The following is a 14,160-nucleotide window of genomic DNA, read 5'->3' as shown; positions in this document are numbered from 1 at the left end:
TCTGTTTTGGTTGTTATTGCGGGGAGGGGGTGTGAGGGATGAGTTGCAGGAAATGCGAGAGACACGGTCGAGGGCGTTTTCCACCACCGTGGAGGGGATGTTGCCTTGAACCACGAGGTCGAGAACGCCCTCGACCGTGTCTCTCGCATTTCCCGCAACTCATCCCTCACACCCCCTCCCCGCAATAACAACCAAAATCACCCTCGTCCTCACGTACCGCCCCACCAACCTCCGGACCCAACTCATCATCCTCCGGCACTTCGGCCATCTGCAATCTGACCCCACTACCAAAGATATTTTTCCCTCCTCACCCTTATCTGCTTTCCAGAGGGACCACTCTCTCCGTGACTCCCTTGTCTGCTGCACACGCCCCACCACCCCTGGCACTTTTCCCTGCAACGACAGGAAGTGCTACACCTGCCCCTACACTTATCCCCCTCACCCCCATCCCAGGCCCCAAGAAGACCTTCCACATCAAACACATGTTCACCTGCACATCTGCTAATGTGGTCTACTGTATCCGCTGTTCCCGATGTGGCCTCCTCTACATCGGGGAAACCAAGCGGAGGCTTGGGGACTGCTTTGTGGAACACCTACGCTCGGCTCGCGACAAACGACTGCACCTCCCAGTCGCGAACCGTTTCAGCTCCCCCTCCCACTCCTTGGATGACATATCCATCCTGGGCCTCCCGTGGTGCCACAACGATGCCACCCGAAGGTTGCAGGAACAGCACCTCATATTTCACTTGGGAACCCTGCAGCCCAATAGTATCAATGTGGACTTCACCAGCTTCAAAATCTCCGCGACCCCGACCGCATCCGAAAACCAGCCCAGCTCGTCCCCACTTCCCCAAACTGTCCGTCCTTTCTCCCACCTATCCACTCCTCCCACCTCAACCCCCCCACCCTCACCTCCTACCTACCAGCCTCCTCTCCGCCTCCTTGACCTGTCCATCTTCCCTGGACTGACCAACCCCCACCCTAACTCCCCACCTACACTCACCTTTACTGGCTCCATCCCTACCTCCTTGACCTGTCTGTCTCCTCTCCACCTATCTGCTCCTTTATCCATCTTTATCCGTCAGCTTTCCTGCTCCTCAGATGCTGCTTGGCCTGCTGTGTTCATCCAGCTCTATACCTTGTTATCTCAGATTCTCCAGCATCGGCAGTTCCTACTATCTCAGAAATAGCTTACTGGTGCTTTTCCTCCATTACCACCCAACTTAAATCTCCCTGCACATTTCTTTGTTACTAAGTAGAGTCTGTCTGTTAGCCAACTGCTTCCCTTTCTGCTTGTTTCATTCCACTTGTCTGTCCAGTTTTAGTGATGAATCTCTATGCATGGTTTCTCATATCATGGCATTGGAAGTCCCAAGGGGGTCTAATCTTGGTTCCTGCAAGCTACCTTTCCATGACTTTGCGCAGACAAGCAGCAGGCAAGCGTTGACAGGGAGAAAGAAGTAAAAGGATATACTCATGGAATTACATAAGAATTGCTGGGCGAAGGCTCCATGGTAGGATTTGAACACAACAGGTCTGGCAGCATCTGTGAAGAGAAATCAGAGTTAACATTTTGGGTCTGGTGACCCTTCCTTAAAACTCCTTGCCAAAGAAGTGCCATGTAAGACTCAATGTCAATTCTGTTTCTCACTATAGGTGCTTCCCGACCTATTGAGTTCCTGCAGCACTTTGCTTTTATTTCAGACCTCCATCTTAATCAGTATTTTGCTGTTATTTGTATAATCTGGAGGCATGGATTAATAATGCATAATCCTGAAGCTGTTGCAATGTCGTAAAATCGCAACAGGTTCACAAATATTATTTTAGAAAAGGAAACCTGCCCACCTGATACAATATGACCTATCTTGAGATAACAAGGTGTAGAGCTGGATGAACACAGCAGGCCAAGCAGCATCAGAGGAGCAGGAAGGCTGACATTTCGGGCCTAGACCCTTAGCCATTCTCCAGCATCTGCAGTTCCTACTATCTCTGGAACAATTTTAACCCCACTGCGAAGCCATTTTCTGAAGAAGGTTCTAGGCCCGAAATGTCAGCCTTCCTGCTCCTCTGATGCTGCTTGGCCTGCTGTGTTCATCCAGCTCTATACCTTGTTATCTCAGATTCTCCAGCAGCTGCATCAGCATCTCATGACCTAAGTTGCCTTTTTAAATGGCCTAACAAGCAACTCAATTGCATTAGGGCAACTAGGATGAACAATAATTAAGATTGTTTTAAAAAAAGCAAAAAATGAGTAACTAGATTCTTGTTTTCAAGGGTCTACTGATGCAGTGATAGTGTCTCTGGCCCTATGTCTGCTGTGGAGACATATCACAGGAAGTCTAAACAACTTGATTTAGCAGGGGAAAAGAACTGGCACTCATTTCTAGATGTTTAGAGTTGCAAAAAAGAGAAGTTACAATAAACTTGCATAAAAGTTTAGTTAAACCATAGAGTCCTAGAGCCCTTTGGCCCATCAAGTCATCAACGTAGATAATGTAATTGTATTAACAAATTAGTGTTGTGAAACCGGGGAGAAAAGTGCAACAACTTTGGGGAGGGGATTGTACAGTAGTAATATCACTGAACTAATAATTCAGAGGTCCAGGCTAATTCTCCGGATATGTGTTCAAATCCTACCATGGGACAAGTGGAATTTGACTTTAAAATAAAAATTGAAATATAAAACTAGTCTCATTAATATCAACTATCATTGATTGCTGTAAAATCCCATCTGGTTAGTTAATGCCCTTAAGGGAAAGAAATCAGTTGCCATTACCTGGACTAGTCTATATGTGACAATAGACCCCCAGCACTGTGGTTGGCTTTTAATTGAAATGGCAAAGCCTACTGTTCCATTTTAAAGGTATATTAGGATGGGCAACTAATGCTGGCCTTACTAGCAAAATCCACATTCTATCAAAGAATAAAAACAAATGTGCCAAGGCTCATCAGCCAGACTTTCAAACCCATGACTTCTACTACCTGAAAGGTTAGAGACAGCAGGCAAGGTGACCACCCTCACCTTCAAGCTGCCCTCCAAGGCACGCGTCATCCTCGTATGGAACTATGTAATTGTTCTAGTATTACTGCGAGGTCATCATCTTGGAACTCCTTATCTAACAGCACTGTAGAAATACCTTCGCCATACACATTGCAGCAATTACAGAAGGTAGTTTACCATCCCCTCAGGAGAGGCACTGAGGAAGAATAATAGAAGCGTCTTTGATAACACTGAAGTTTTATCACACAAATGAATTATTAAGAGTTAGCTGAAATTAACAGAGGGGAGGATAGGAGATTAATTGGAGGAGCACTGGAATAGTTGACCATTCGATTAATGTTTTAGCAGCAGATGAGCTAAGTATGGAGGTGTGATGCATCATACGTATGCTTAAGCAGACTTTAATGCAAAAAAAAAGGGGTCTGGAAACTCAACTCAAAGAGAATGCTAAGGCTGACAGCCTGGTTCAGCATGAGGCAGTACCCTGAGTGTGTAGCAGAAGATGATGACGTGAGTCATCTCCATGTTTAGTTATAGGAAATAGTGGCTTACCCAAGATTAGTTGTCAGATAAATAGGCTTACAAATAAGGGTGGAGGAATTGAGGGAACTAGTAGAATGGTTGAGCTAGATTTCATTAGTTACACAGAATCTACAACACAAAAGTAGGCCATTTGGTCCAACAAATATATGCCAGCCTATAAGGTCTACATGATCATTCTCCAAGTTCCTATCAACAGACCCTTTCAACTTTTATTTTCATATGCTATTTTTCCTCACTATTCTGTATGGTAATACATTCCGTATTCTCAACAAGTTTTGGGTAAAAAGTTTTTTTTCTTCTCAACTTCCTGTTGAATTTGTTACTGACTATAATATTCAAAGCCTGTAGCTTTGTACTGCTTGTAAACCAAAATATTTTCACTGCCTACCCGCTGAAGCCCCTTCCTTATCATAAGAACCACAATCAGTTTAATCCTGTGCCTTCTGTCTTCTACAGAGAAGTACTCCAGTCTGTTCACCTTTTTCATAATGCATAGATGTTCTCAACTCTCGTATCATCTTTTGTGGCTCTTTCTGCATCTTCACCAAATTTTTAAAATGTATACCAGAACTTTGCACATTAACCTCCCTCTTGAAAGGTAAATTGCAGTCACGTCATGCAGTGTCATGTTGTTAGAATTGATCTTTGGGTTGAAAATTATACTTGCTAGAGAGGTTAGTAAGCGAAACTTCCAACTTTGGCAGTGGCAGGCAGTAGTGGATTGTACACAATGGAAAATAAAATTAGGCAGCATGTATAACAGATGGCAATCCAGTACTTTAAGGTTCTGTCCCATGACTGATATGATGTGTTAAGATGATACTTAGCCAATATAACTCTTTGAAGCTTGTTGTAACATGGGTTGAGGGGAGGATACTGGTTTAGTTGTCATGCCACTGGACTAGTAATCCAGAAACTCTTGCTAATTCTCTGGGGACATATTTTAGCAGCTGGTGGAATTTAAATAAAAATTGAAATCCAGTCATTAGTAATGATCATCATGAAAACTATCATTGATTGTCATAAACACCCATCTGGTTCATTAATGTCCTTTTAAGGAAATGAAATCTTCCATTCTTACCTGATCTAGCCACCTCTCCAGATTCACAGCAATGTAGTTGACTTTTATCTGCCTTCTGATATGATTTTTCCAGTGATGCCAATAGTTTTTTTAAAAATCCTTTCAGAAGATATGTCAATGTCTTTTGTTACTAAAGCCAAAACAAGTCTGATATCAGTGCAAAAAAATTGAAGTGAAATCTGTGTGTAAGTGATGTAGAACTTAAAATTGTTACTCTTCCTCAACTGGGGTAACTTTCTCCCCACAGACTGTAACACGAGCTAAATGCAGTTCACAAAATGAGGGAAGTACAAGATTTGCAGCCATTCAACTATAATCATAAATTTTAAGTATTTTGCTCAGCCTTTTCAGGATAGTATACTGCTAATATTGATCATTTGCCCATTGCCCATCTCAAATTTTGTGTGCTTTTGTAAAATGCTAAAGTCACTTCTATTATGCTTTTCAGTTTGATCAAGTGCCCAAGATGTCTAATGCCCAGTAATAAATGTTATTTGCTTCAAATGTGCACTTTCTGATCTCCCCTTCCCCTTCTGGTTATCTAATATGTGCAGTTATTTCAAAGAAATTTCAGATCCTCTGTGCAAGAAATTGACTGAGTAGATAGTACAACTTAGCATGTTATATTGATTTTAATTGTATTGTTTATATATATTTTATCAAATATAACTGTTGAGGCTATACGTACGACTGCCTACAGTTGTATTAGTTTTGTATGTAGGAAGTACGTTTGGTATCAAGGCTGCTGTGCTCTTGACTCTGTAAACCATACCAATGTTTTTGAAGACATTGAGTGTTTAGTATGCAGTAGACAATTTTTTGTTTAGAATATGATGTGTTCTTGTACCCCATTTATTTTGAATTGAAATTCAGATGTATTAAGTGCAGGTCAGTGTTCTAAATGCATAACTTATATTGGCAATTTTCCAACTCCTTATAATACTAACATCATTTCTGAATAACTGGTATTGCATAACCTGACATAGAATTAATGTTGTACACTGCTACTAAGGGGAATAAGTAGCCTTTTGGGTAGGGTTTATAGCTTACTGACCTCAAGATATTCACTTTGTGCATCTGAAGAAATTTGTAAATGATATCAATTAGATATCATGGTCTGTTGCCAGAAATCCCCGCAGCATTGTGCCTATTGAATTCTTGTTCAGAATTGACATATAAGAAACCTGAATGAGGAGTAATGAATGTGTTTTGGGATAGTGCTGTGTGTTTTAAGATACTGTATTAAATTACTGGTGTTATGTATATCATTGTCATTTATATGCCAGTAATAATTATAGTGTGAAATTGAATTGTAAATTAATGATGGGAAGAATGGATGTTTTGCTAAGAGCTGGCAACTTTGTAATGGGCAGATTTAGTGACAGGTCTTTACTGATCCAAGATTGCATTTCTTCTTGAAATTTTTGTGCTTTTGTGAATATTTGTGCTCTAAATAATATCTTTAATTGGGGAGATCTTCTTACTCCACAATAATGTTGGCTTTTTCCGGGCACAAGTATCAAGGTGGTCCTGAGCATCTCTCTTTGACCATCAAAGGGACTTTTTTTTAAACTGATGCCCTAGGTTGAGTTGTCAATGACTTCAGGCTTACTAAAATAATACTGGATGCAGACAACACCAGCTCCCCCGCTCCCCCACACCCTTCCCCACCCCATTACCATCCTTAGCATAACAGGCTGCTGCAGACTGCAAAACGGCTACCAACTAGGTACTTCCCTCACTTTAAAACCATTTGGAACTATTGCTTCTGCTGCCTTGAAAGATCTTAAAAAGATGCAACCATTGTGAATCTGAAAACATAGTATAAAAGAATAACAAAATTATTGTGGAATCTGGATGTCTGAAATAAAAACACAAAATGTTGGAAATACTCAGCATGTCAAGCAGCAACTGTGGAAAGAATGACTATTGACCTGAAAAGGTAACTTTTTTTGTTTCTTTCCACAAATGTTGCCTGGCTTGCAGATTATCTCCAGAAAACCTAACATGCAAGAAGCAGTGGGAAACAGAATTTAGGTTAAGTAGACGAAAAGGGTTGGCTTACAGAAAGAGAAAAGCAAATTGTTAGTCACATGTTTTCACAAAATGAGAAATGAACAGATAAATTGTCTAAAAGCTTACAAAGGATAGAGGAAAGCGTGAGAGAGAGACTGAATGTCAGAAGAAGCAAGGTTGGGTGAAAGTGGAAGAAAGTTGAAGGGAGAGAACTAACTAATACTAAATGTGACTTGGTCATTGATATTAGCTTCAGTTATCGTTTATGGCAATTCTGCTTCCCATTTAAATTAACTTTTTTATTCACTTGTAGTTTTCCCTTGATCTCATGAAACATTAATTCATTTAGGAAACATTTGTGAGGTTAGTTGATTAATTGTTCCTTCTGATTTCTGCTTTTCTAGGCATACGCTTCAGGATGTGACATAGTGATCCTTGGAAGTGATTTTGAATGTGTTCAGATCATCCCTGGTGCTAAACATGGCAATATCCAAGTGGGCTGTGTGGAGTGCTCCCTTCAGCAAGGCAGAGTATGATAATTTTATTGGATTAGTCCCAGTGATGTATTTGATGGAGAGTCGTTTCCTATTTTTGGGTTCCAACACTCTGCTGTGCTTTGTATACAGAACTGTTCTAGGTGTGTTTATATGCAGTCCATAATACAGCTGAATTCTTTTTACTAATGGATATTTTATGATTGTGCATTATCTGAGAAATGTGTAATATTTTAGCACTATTTTAAGAGTTCCAGATGAACCTCTAGGGGCACCACCTTTGGGTCAAAAGAGTTTAACTATGGGTGACACTAGAGTGTGGGATAGCCATGTGCCTGCATGGGTATTGGTGACATTTAACCAAATCAAACTACTGTCTATCTGAGCAGGCAACTGTTAAACTTGGTTCTGTTTGAACAGTTAAATTTGAACCTACTAAGTATTTGTCTAGTGTTATGTAGAATGCAGAATCCCAGCCTCAAGTAAACAAAGATGGCTAATGGATCATGTGTAGTTGTCTACACATCTACTGCGCTCAAATGTTGAATTTGGAGCTTCCATAATTGTCTACTTTGGGCTCATCTTTCCCCTCAAAAGAATTTTAATTCATCTCTTTGCTGGCAGACTTTCAAAAAGTTGATAAATGTGGTTGAGTCTTGTCTATGTGAACAGCAGGTATAAGGTATTCTTTATAAAAGGCATTGTAAACTGCTCAATTTACCATAACATGTAAGAGTCGTCATCCTGCTGACAGCAGCATGGGTATTCTGCATTGAGTGATACTTTCATCAATTGGCATTAAGAGTTTCAGCTTGCCAAATGCATTTAACTTGATTGGTTGCAAGCATCTGCATTTATATCTATGTGCTCTCGTACTTGCTTTAGGAAAAGTCTTCCAACAGCTGTCGTCTTATGATCAGTTATACAGTGGCATGATCAAAGAAGGCACATGATGCAGCTGGTTGCCTTTTTTCCTAATGAAATAAATACTACTGTTTAGCACAGTGAATCATTGAAAGTTTACTTTCAAATAGATATAAGGAATAATCACAAGTTAAACCACAATGATATTTCATAATGTGATGCACACTGAAGTGAAATTGTAGTGCTGGAAATTAACATGACTATAGAAACATGTGAGATCCCTGTATAAATAGCTTTAATTGTGTCATTTTTAGATTGCTGCTTCATATGGGAACACAGTTTGCATCTTTGAGCCAGTACCTGTAAGCCATTACAAAAGAAAACTTGTAAGTATTCCATCCTTTTAAAGAAAAAATTCAATGTAACCCTTTGTTAATGTTCATTTAAGGGTGATGCTGCTATCAGTTAATGGTTGTAAACTATAGACTACAATTGCACATTATAGTTGAAGGTGTTGCGTAATATAGGTTTTTTTTCCCGAAAGTGGCAAGATTGGAAAATAAAAGAAGCTTTTCTTTTTAGCACATATTTTAAATCCAGAACAATGAGTTCTTCCAGATTTAGTCCAGGATTTTCCTATCTGAAGTTGGTGTTGAGTGAATTTCATGGTCTCATAACTCGGGGCGAGTTGTCTCATACAGTCAGATACTTGTCATCTCATTAGTTGTGTATGCAAGATGTTGGGGATACTACTTGGCAAGTCATGTTGCAAGTAAGATGGAAGTGTTTGTCATTTACAGGATCTTCTGGCTTCCAAGGCACTGGTGCCATGCTTAAAATTCATCTGGTCATTGCAATGTAGAAACTACCCCTCACACTATGATACTCAACTCTAAACTCCTACCAGATGGCACAGAAAGAAAATAAGCTAGTTCCCTGCTTATTGGACACAGGTTGATGGAGAAAAGATTAGTTCTCTTCCTGGGTGACAGTAAGTGGAGTCCACCCCATCAAACCTGAACAACCTGGTTAAGCACTAATGGTAGTCCGGAAACCTCCAGAAGGAAGATGCAACAGCATGAACTCCTGAATGACATCTCCACCTCTGAAGAGGAATCCTATGAACTTTGAGTGAATCCACTGGCGATGTATTAATCTGCATCCTCCAACGGTAGAGAGACTTTCACCTCGGTTGGTACAGGAACATCAGGCAGGTGTACCAGAGCCACTCATAGTCTGATACGAAAGATGGAGGAAATCTTCCATATTCTCACCACTATCCTGCCTCTGGTACACAGTTGCTTGACAGCCTTCATGGAAGGAGGGGGCTGCTACCCTACGGATCCAGGTCCAGCAGTACGTTTAGTGACTGCCAAGCATACTCTTGAACTGACACGGTATTACTTAAGCCTTGTGCTCCTTACCCTCGTGGAGACAGGGTGTTGGCAGCAGCCAGGAGGAGGAGCAGTACATTGGAACCTCTAAAGCAGCTTCCCTGAATGCTCCAGGCATGCCAAGTCCCTCCATTTCATCTGCATCCATGATGCCCACCCTCAGTCCCCAGCTCAAATTGTAAATTGAGATACAGCATATTCCTTTAAAGCAGAATACTGTGTATATAAGCTATACTGTGAAGTCCTATGGGAGCAGTCCACTTGTCAAAATCTCACCCTCATGAGTTCTGTGCCTATTCCACTTATGATCCTGGTAGAAGCATGAGTACAGATGTCTGCCTATGCTGTTCTTATATGTGTCGAGGACCACTTTAGAGGAGGTACTCTGTTTCCCAATGGCCATCTACGTAAAGGCTAATGATCTTGGAACGAGGTAGACATGTGAGAATACTATGTATGCGTCATAGTGACTCCCAGGATGTCTAGTACAGACCTCATAAAATGTGGCTTTGATGGTTGCAGATTAGGTTAGCATAAAAAGAGTGAAATTCTGACCGATACACAACTGCCAGTAGTTGGTGTCAGGGTGCACTCACGGCAATGTGGATGCAATTGATAGCACCATGGACTTGTGGGTGTAAAAGGCAACAGCAAAGAATCATAATGTCCTTACTGTCTCTGTTCTTCAAGGTTGAAGGTGATGCGGAAGTGGGCTCTGGCATAAGTGGCATCAGTAACATATCATATGTACTTATGCTTGGAGTTTGGGAGGTGCCACTGAGGTTTCCAGTAGAGCTACTACAGAATGAGCTGTAAGCATTTACAGGTATAAAAATTTAAGGGCAGTGTGATCTTGACTGCACCAACATGAAATTGCCACACAGTCCTTTTGAGTGCAAGTTGTCTTCCAGGAGTTGACATAGTTCTGGTGATGAAGTTGGACTACCTTAATCTTTCTGGCATTGCTGTTCAGACGCTTGCAACTAAATGCAGCAAAGCCTACAAACACTTATTCCTGTCGTTGATCTGTGCCTCTTAGTGAATCCTGTCCTGCTGCTTCCTCCAGATGCTGTACGATAGCTGTTGGAGGTTGCTGTTTTTACTGAAGCTCTTATATCTGCATTATCCTTTCTGGTTCATTCTCATTTAAGAGCAAGTCCACAAGAAGGACCAGCATAGCATCAAACATTTCAGCTGTGTGAGCAGATAACTTAAAGCTCCTTATCAAGGTGTGTGACCTTACCAAATGCATAATGGACAACCAAAGTGGACTGTGCTCCACTGTATGTAGACCTGTATCACTTAGTCTGTAGCCTTGCAGACTTCTCTGTGACAATGTGGTAGCTACTATGTGTTCTCTTCCAGTACTTGTTCCCATTTGCTAACAATAATGTATAACATCAGGTTCAGTTTCTAAATTCCTTATTACACTAAGACTTGTTAAGCTTGGATGACAAGGAGATAATCAGTATAGCAGTGCTTAAACAGTGAAGGCATGACTACTGCAATTGTCCATTGCAGGGCCTCAAAAAGAACATTACGGACACCACTGCCGTAGAAAAACGACACTAACTTTTTCCACTCTGCAACCAGCTCCAGACGTTTTGTGATCTTACTGTGCAGTTGATGCGCACTCAAAATATGGGAAGGTGCCAACTTTGTGTTTGGACTTGATCCACAAATTTCACACTCTCTCCCCATTGTCTTGTTCTGTTTTGTATTGCTGTCTCAGTTGTCCCAATGACCCTAAAGCCTTCCTTTCACTTCTGCCCCTTTATTTCACTATTAACTTGCCCGTTTTACCTGCAGTGTATCAGTGATCTACTTGAACTCACCCTTCAAAAGCTTAGTCCCCTTCCATTAACTATGAGATGCCACCTACTATCTGTAATTGCCCCCATCACTGTCCAGCTCTGCAAGCCAGTAAAAGCACCCTATCCTGCAAATTATTTTATCCTCTTTCTCCAGGATGTCTCTGACTACCCATTTATAAGCTTCTGACAATTAGCAAACAAACCCCATGACTGAATGTGACTCACCCTCAAACTATCCTGGCAAGCCGTCCTGACTGACTTCTCAACAGCACCTTGTCTGACCTGCAGTTAATCTCTGAACTGCTTGAACTCCCCTTCAAGGATGACAATGGCCCAATTCCTGGACTTCAAGTGCATGGATCACTGGACTTGAGTAGGGCCAACCCGCTGGATTGTAATAATGTAAGCTCCTTACATTTTTGACTGAGTGTGGTGACACCCCCAAATGTCTGGAGTCTGAGCCTACCTCATTCAATGCTTATCCTCTTTGACTTTCGTACATCACCAATTTCTTCTGGCATGTGCTGCATCTCTGATATTGAAGTAGCACCTTGCTGTAGAGTGACATTTCCACCCTTCCGACTGATACATTGTTTTTTCAGTGCTCCCCGTTGTCAAAAGCTGCCTGTGTCTCCATCTGTGCTTAAAAGCAGGCACACCATGAACGCTGGCCGCATCTAAAAGAGCGCTGAAGACCTCGTGCAAAGCAAGCTAAGAGCCAGAAGATACTGGCTACACGTCAGTACTAAAAATTTGCATAGATGCATAATGTGTCTGCCTGCTACTCAGCTCAAACCAACCTGTCTGCAGCATGTAAGTTCTGGCTGTGCCTTGCCTCCAAGCTTGATGCCCTGGAGTCATAACTGAGAGCAAACATGATGAAGGCATGAGGCTGTTCTTTTTCAAATGCCACGTTGCAAAGGTGAAGGGTCCAGGAAGAGTGTGGCCGTTGAGCATGGAAGTACCTTGTACAGAAGTAGCAGTTCCATTTAAGTGAAGCTAGATGGCTGGTACAGCCATGCTGAGATGCAATGGACAGCAAAGGAACAAGTTACCAGGTACCAGTACTTTTTAACATGTTTTTGCATTATTGGGTTTCTCAATTATGGAGCTAAATTGGAAGTGTGACGTTAATACAGCAAGTTGGGGGATTACTGTGATGGAAAATGTATGTCCTTTAGGGAAGGAAAATGCCATCCTTACCTGGTTTGGCCTGCATGTGAGTCCAGACCCACAGCAATGTGGTTGACTCTTAACTGCCTTCTGGGCAATTAGGGATGGGTAATAAATGCTGCCTAACCAGCGATACCCTTATCCCGTGAATGAATAAAGAGAAAAAAAATAAGCTGTTTGCCACCAAACAGTAAGACTCTGAGCTCGCCATCTAAGGCATGAGGACTTCATCGGGCTAGTTTTTCTCTATGACGAGAATCTGATTTTTGGGCACTTGCCCAATTAAGCCATTTTGCTGCTCACCATTATTCTCATCACCTCAAAGGAAAATTCTGCTATTTGTTTTAAGGTTTAATCTAAACCAGTTGTATTACTCTCTTGACGGGCGGTGGTGGTTGGGGGCCTGAAAAGAAAGTTTTCAAAATCATTGGAAGACACTTGTATCTTTTTGCATTTTGCTAATGTCTCAAGAAAAGTGTAGACCTTGCTGCTTTTAAAAGAGCAAATCTAGAATGGAAAGTCATGGTAAGAAGTAAGTCAAGACCCCTCAAACCTCTTCCTCATACTAATGATATAAAGAGGAACCTTCAAGAATCATTGGCATAAAGACTCTGCATCCTGTTTGTACAAAATTCTCCACTGAGTCAAAATTTGTAGTTGTGCTGAACCTGCTGTACCTTTAAAGAAGGATTGAAATAAAATTTATAAAAATTTCAGCAAAATATTCCACCTTTACTCCAAATCATGTAACCATTAGCCAATAAGCTGGTATGTCATCAGAAGGGTAGAGTCAGTAAAGTTTCCAGTGCCAGTGTACTGATTAATATTCAAACTGAAACACTGTATTCTGGATCTTTTGAGTTAATTGTATATAATTATGTAGCAAATGTCCCTAAATGGAGAGGCTGGGTCTCCAAAATAAAACGGGTGTACAGAATTCTGAGGCAGAAGATGAAAAATAATGATGAATCTGAACAAATTGTACTAGCCATAAGAAGTTTTAGACCTGTAATGAGTGTTTTAATTGTGGATTTGTTCCAACTGTGCTTTAACTCAAAACTTCATAGTTCACTAGCTGACTTCCTTAACTAGAAAATTTGTGGGTTACATTGAAACAAGTCAGTCACTGTTTCAAAACCAACTGAACGGAACTCCGGAAGCTTGCATTCAGCTGTTATTTCTACATTATAGTCTTCCTCAAAAATGAGAGAAAGATGATCTAAGCTGTTATCTCCAATTTGTAGTTGTGCCAGTTTCTTGTACAATGCTACTTTCAGTTGAATCTAGTATAGCTGTGTTGCCTGTTAGCATAACATAACAGTTGTTATCAGTGGTATTTCCATGATGAAGCAAGTATAAAATTGGGATTACAGCTGCATTTCTATACTGCTGTAACTTAATGGTTGCTGATCAGTTGCAGCTCAAATATATTTTGCCTGACTAAGCAGATGTCCTGAAATTAATATTGGATAAGATTTTCTGGAAACTGCTGTGACTGAAATGCATTCAATGTACAGATTGAGAATTAAAGTACCTTGGGCCAGTATTGGCCATCACTGAAGTACAGACACCATGGTGATCTCAGCATCTTGCTTCAAATATCGAATACAAATGGCAGAAGAGAGTCAGTTTTGATGCAATATTAATGTGTGACTACCAGAGTTTCCTCTTTCTGGCTGACAAAGGTTAAGATGGGCTTCTATCTGAATTGAGAGTTCAATGCTGTGCCCCCTTCTTCTTAAATCAATTTGTGTACTGATTGATGGAGAACAATGTTGTT

The 14,160-nt window shown here is 41.0% G+C and overlaps 1 protein-coding gene across 3 annotated transcripts in view; it reads left to right on the top strand.

The window, feature by feature from the left end:
• dmxl2 (Dmx-like 2) overlaps positions 1 to 14,160 on the top strand; it is a 122,041-nt gene that overhangs the window by 12,979 nt on the left and 94,902 nt on the right. For 2 of the 3 annotated variants that reach the window (XM_048616014.1, XM_048616013.1), the window contains exons 2-3: positions 7,046 to 7,171; positions 8,314 to 8,385. In XM_048616014.1, the coding sequence (XP_048471971.1) occupies positions 7,046 to 7,171; positions 8,314 to 8,385 (198 nt within the window). Of the gene's footprint in view, positions 1 to 7,045; positions 7,172 to 7,264; positions 7,279 to 8,313; positions 8,386 to 14,160 lie in introns of those variants that run through there. The other variant, XM_048616015.1, reaches the window with a different exon arrangement.

Source organism: Rhincodon typus, chromosome 33 (genome assembly GCF_021869965.1).
Source record: "Rhincodon typus isolate 14 chromosome 33, sRhiTyp1.1, whole genome shotgun sequence".
In the NCBI taxonomy this organism is placed as follows: domain Eukaryota; kingdom Metazoa; phylum Chordata; class Chondrichthyes; order Orectolobiformes; family Rhincodontidae; genus Rhincodon; species Rhincodon typus.
Note: the sequence above shows the minus strand (reverse complement) of the source record. Positions and strands in the feature narration are given on the sequence as shown.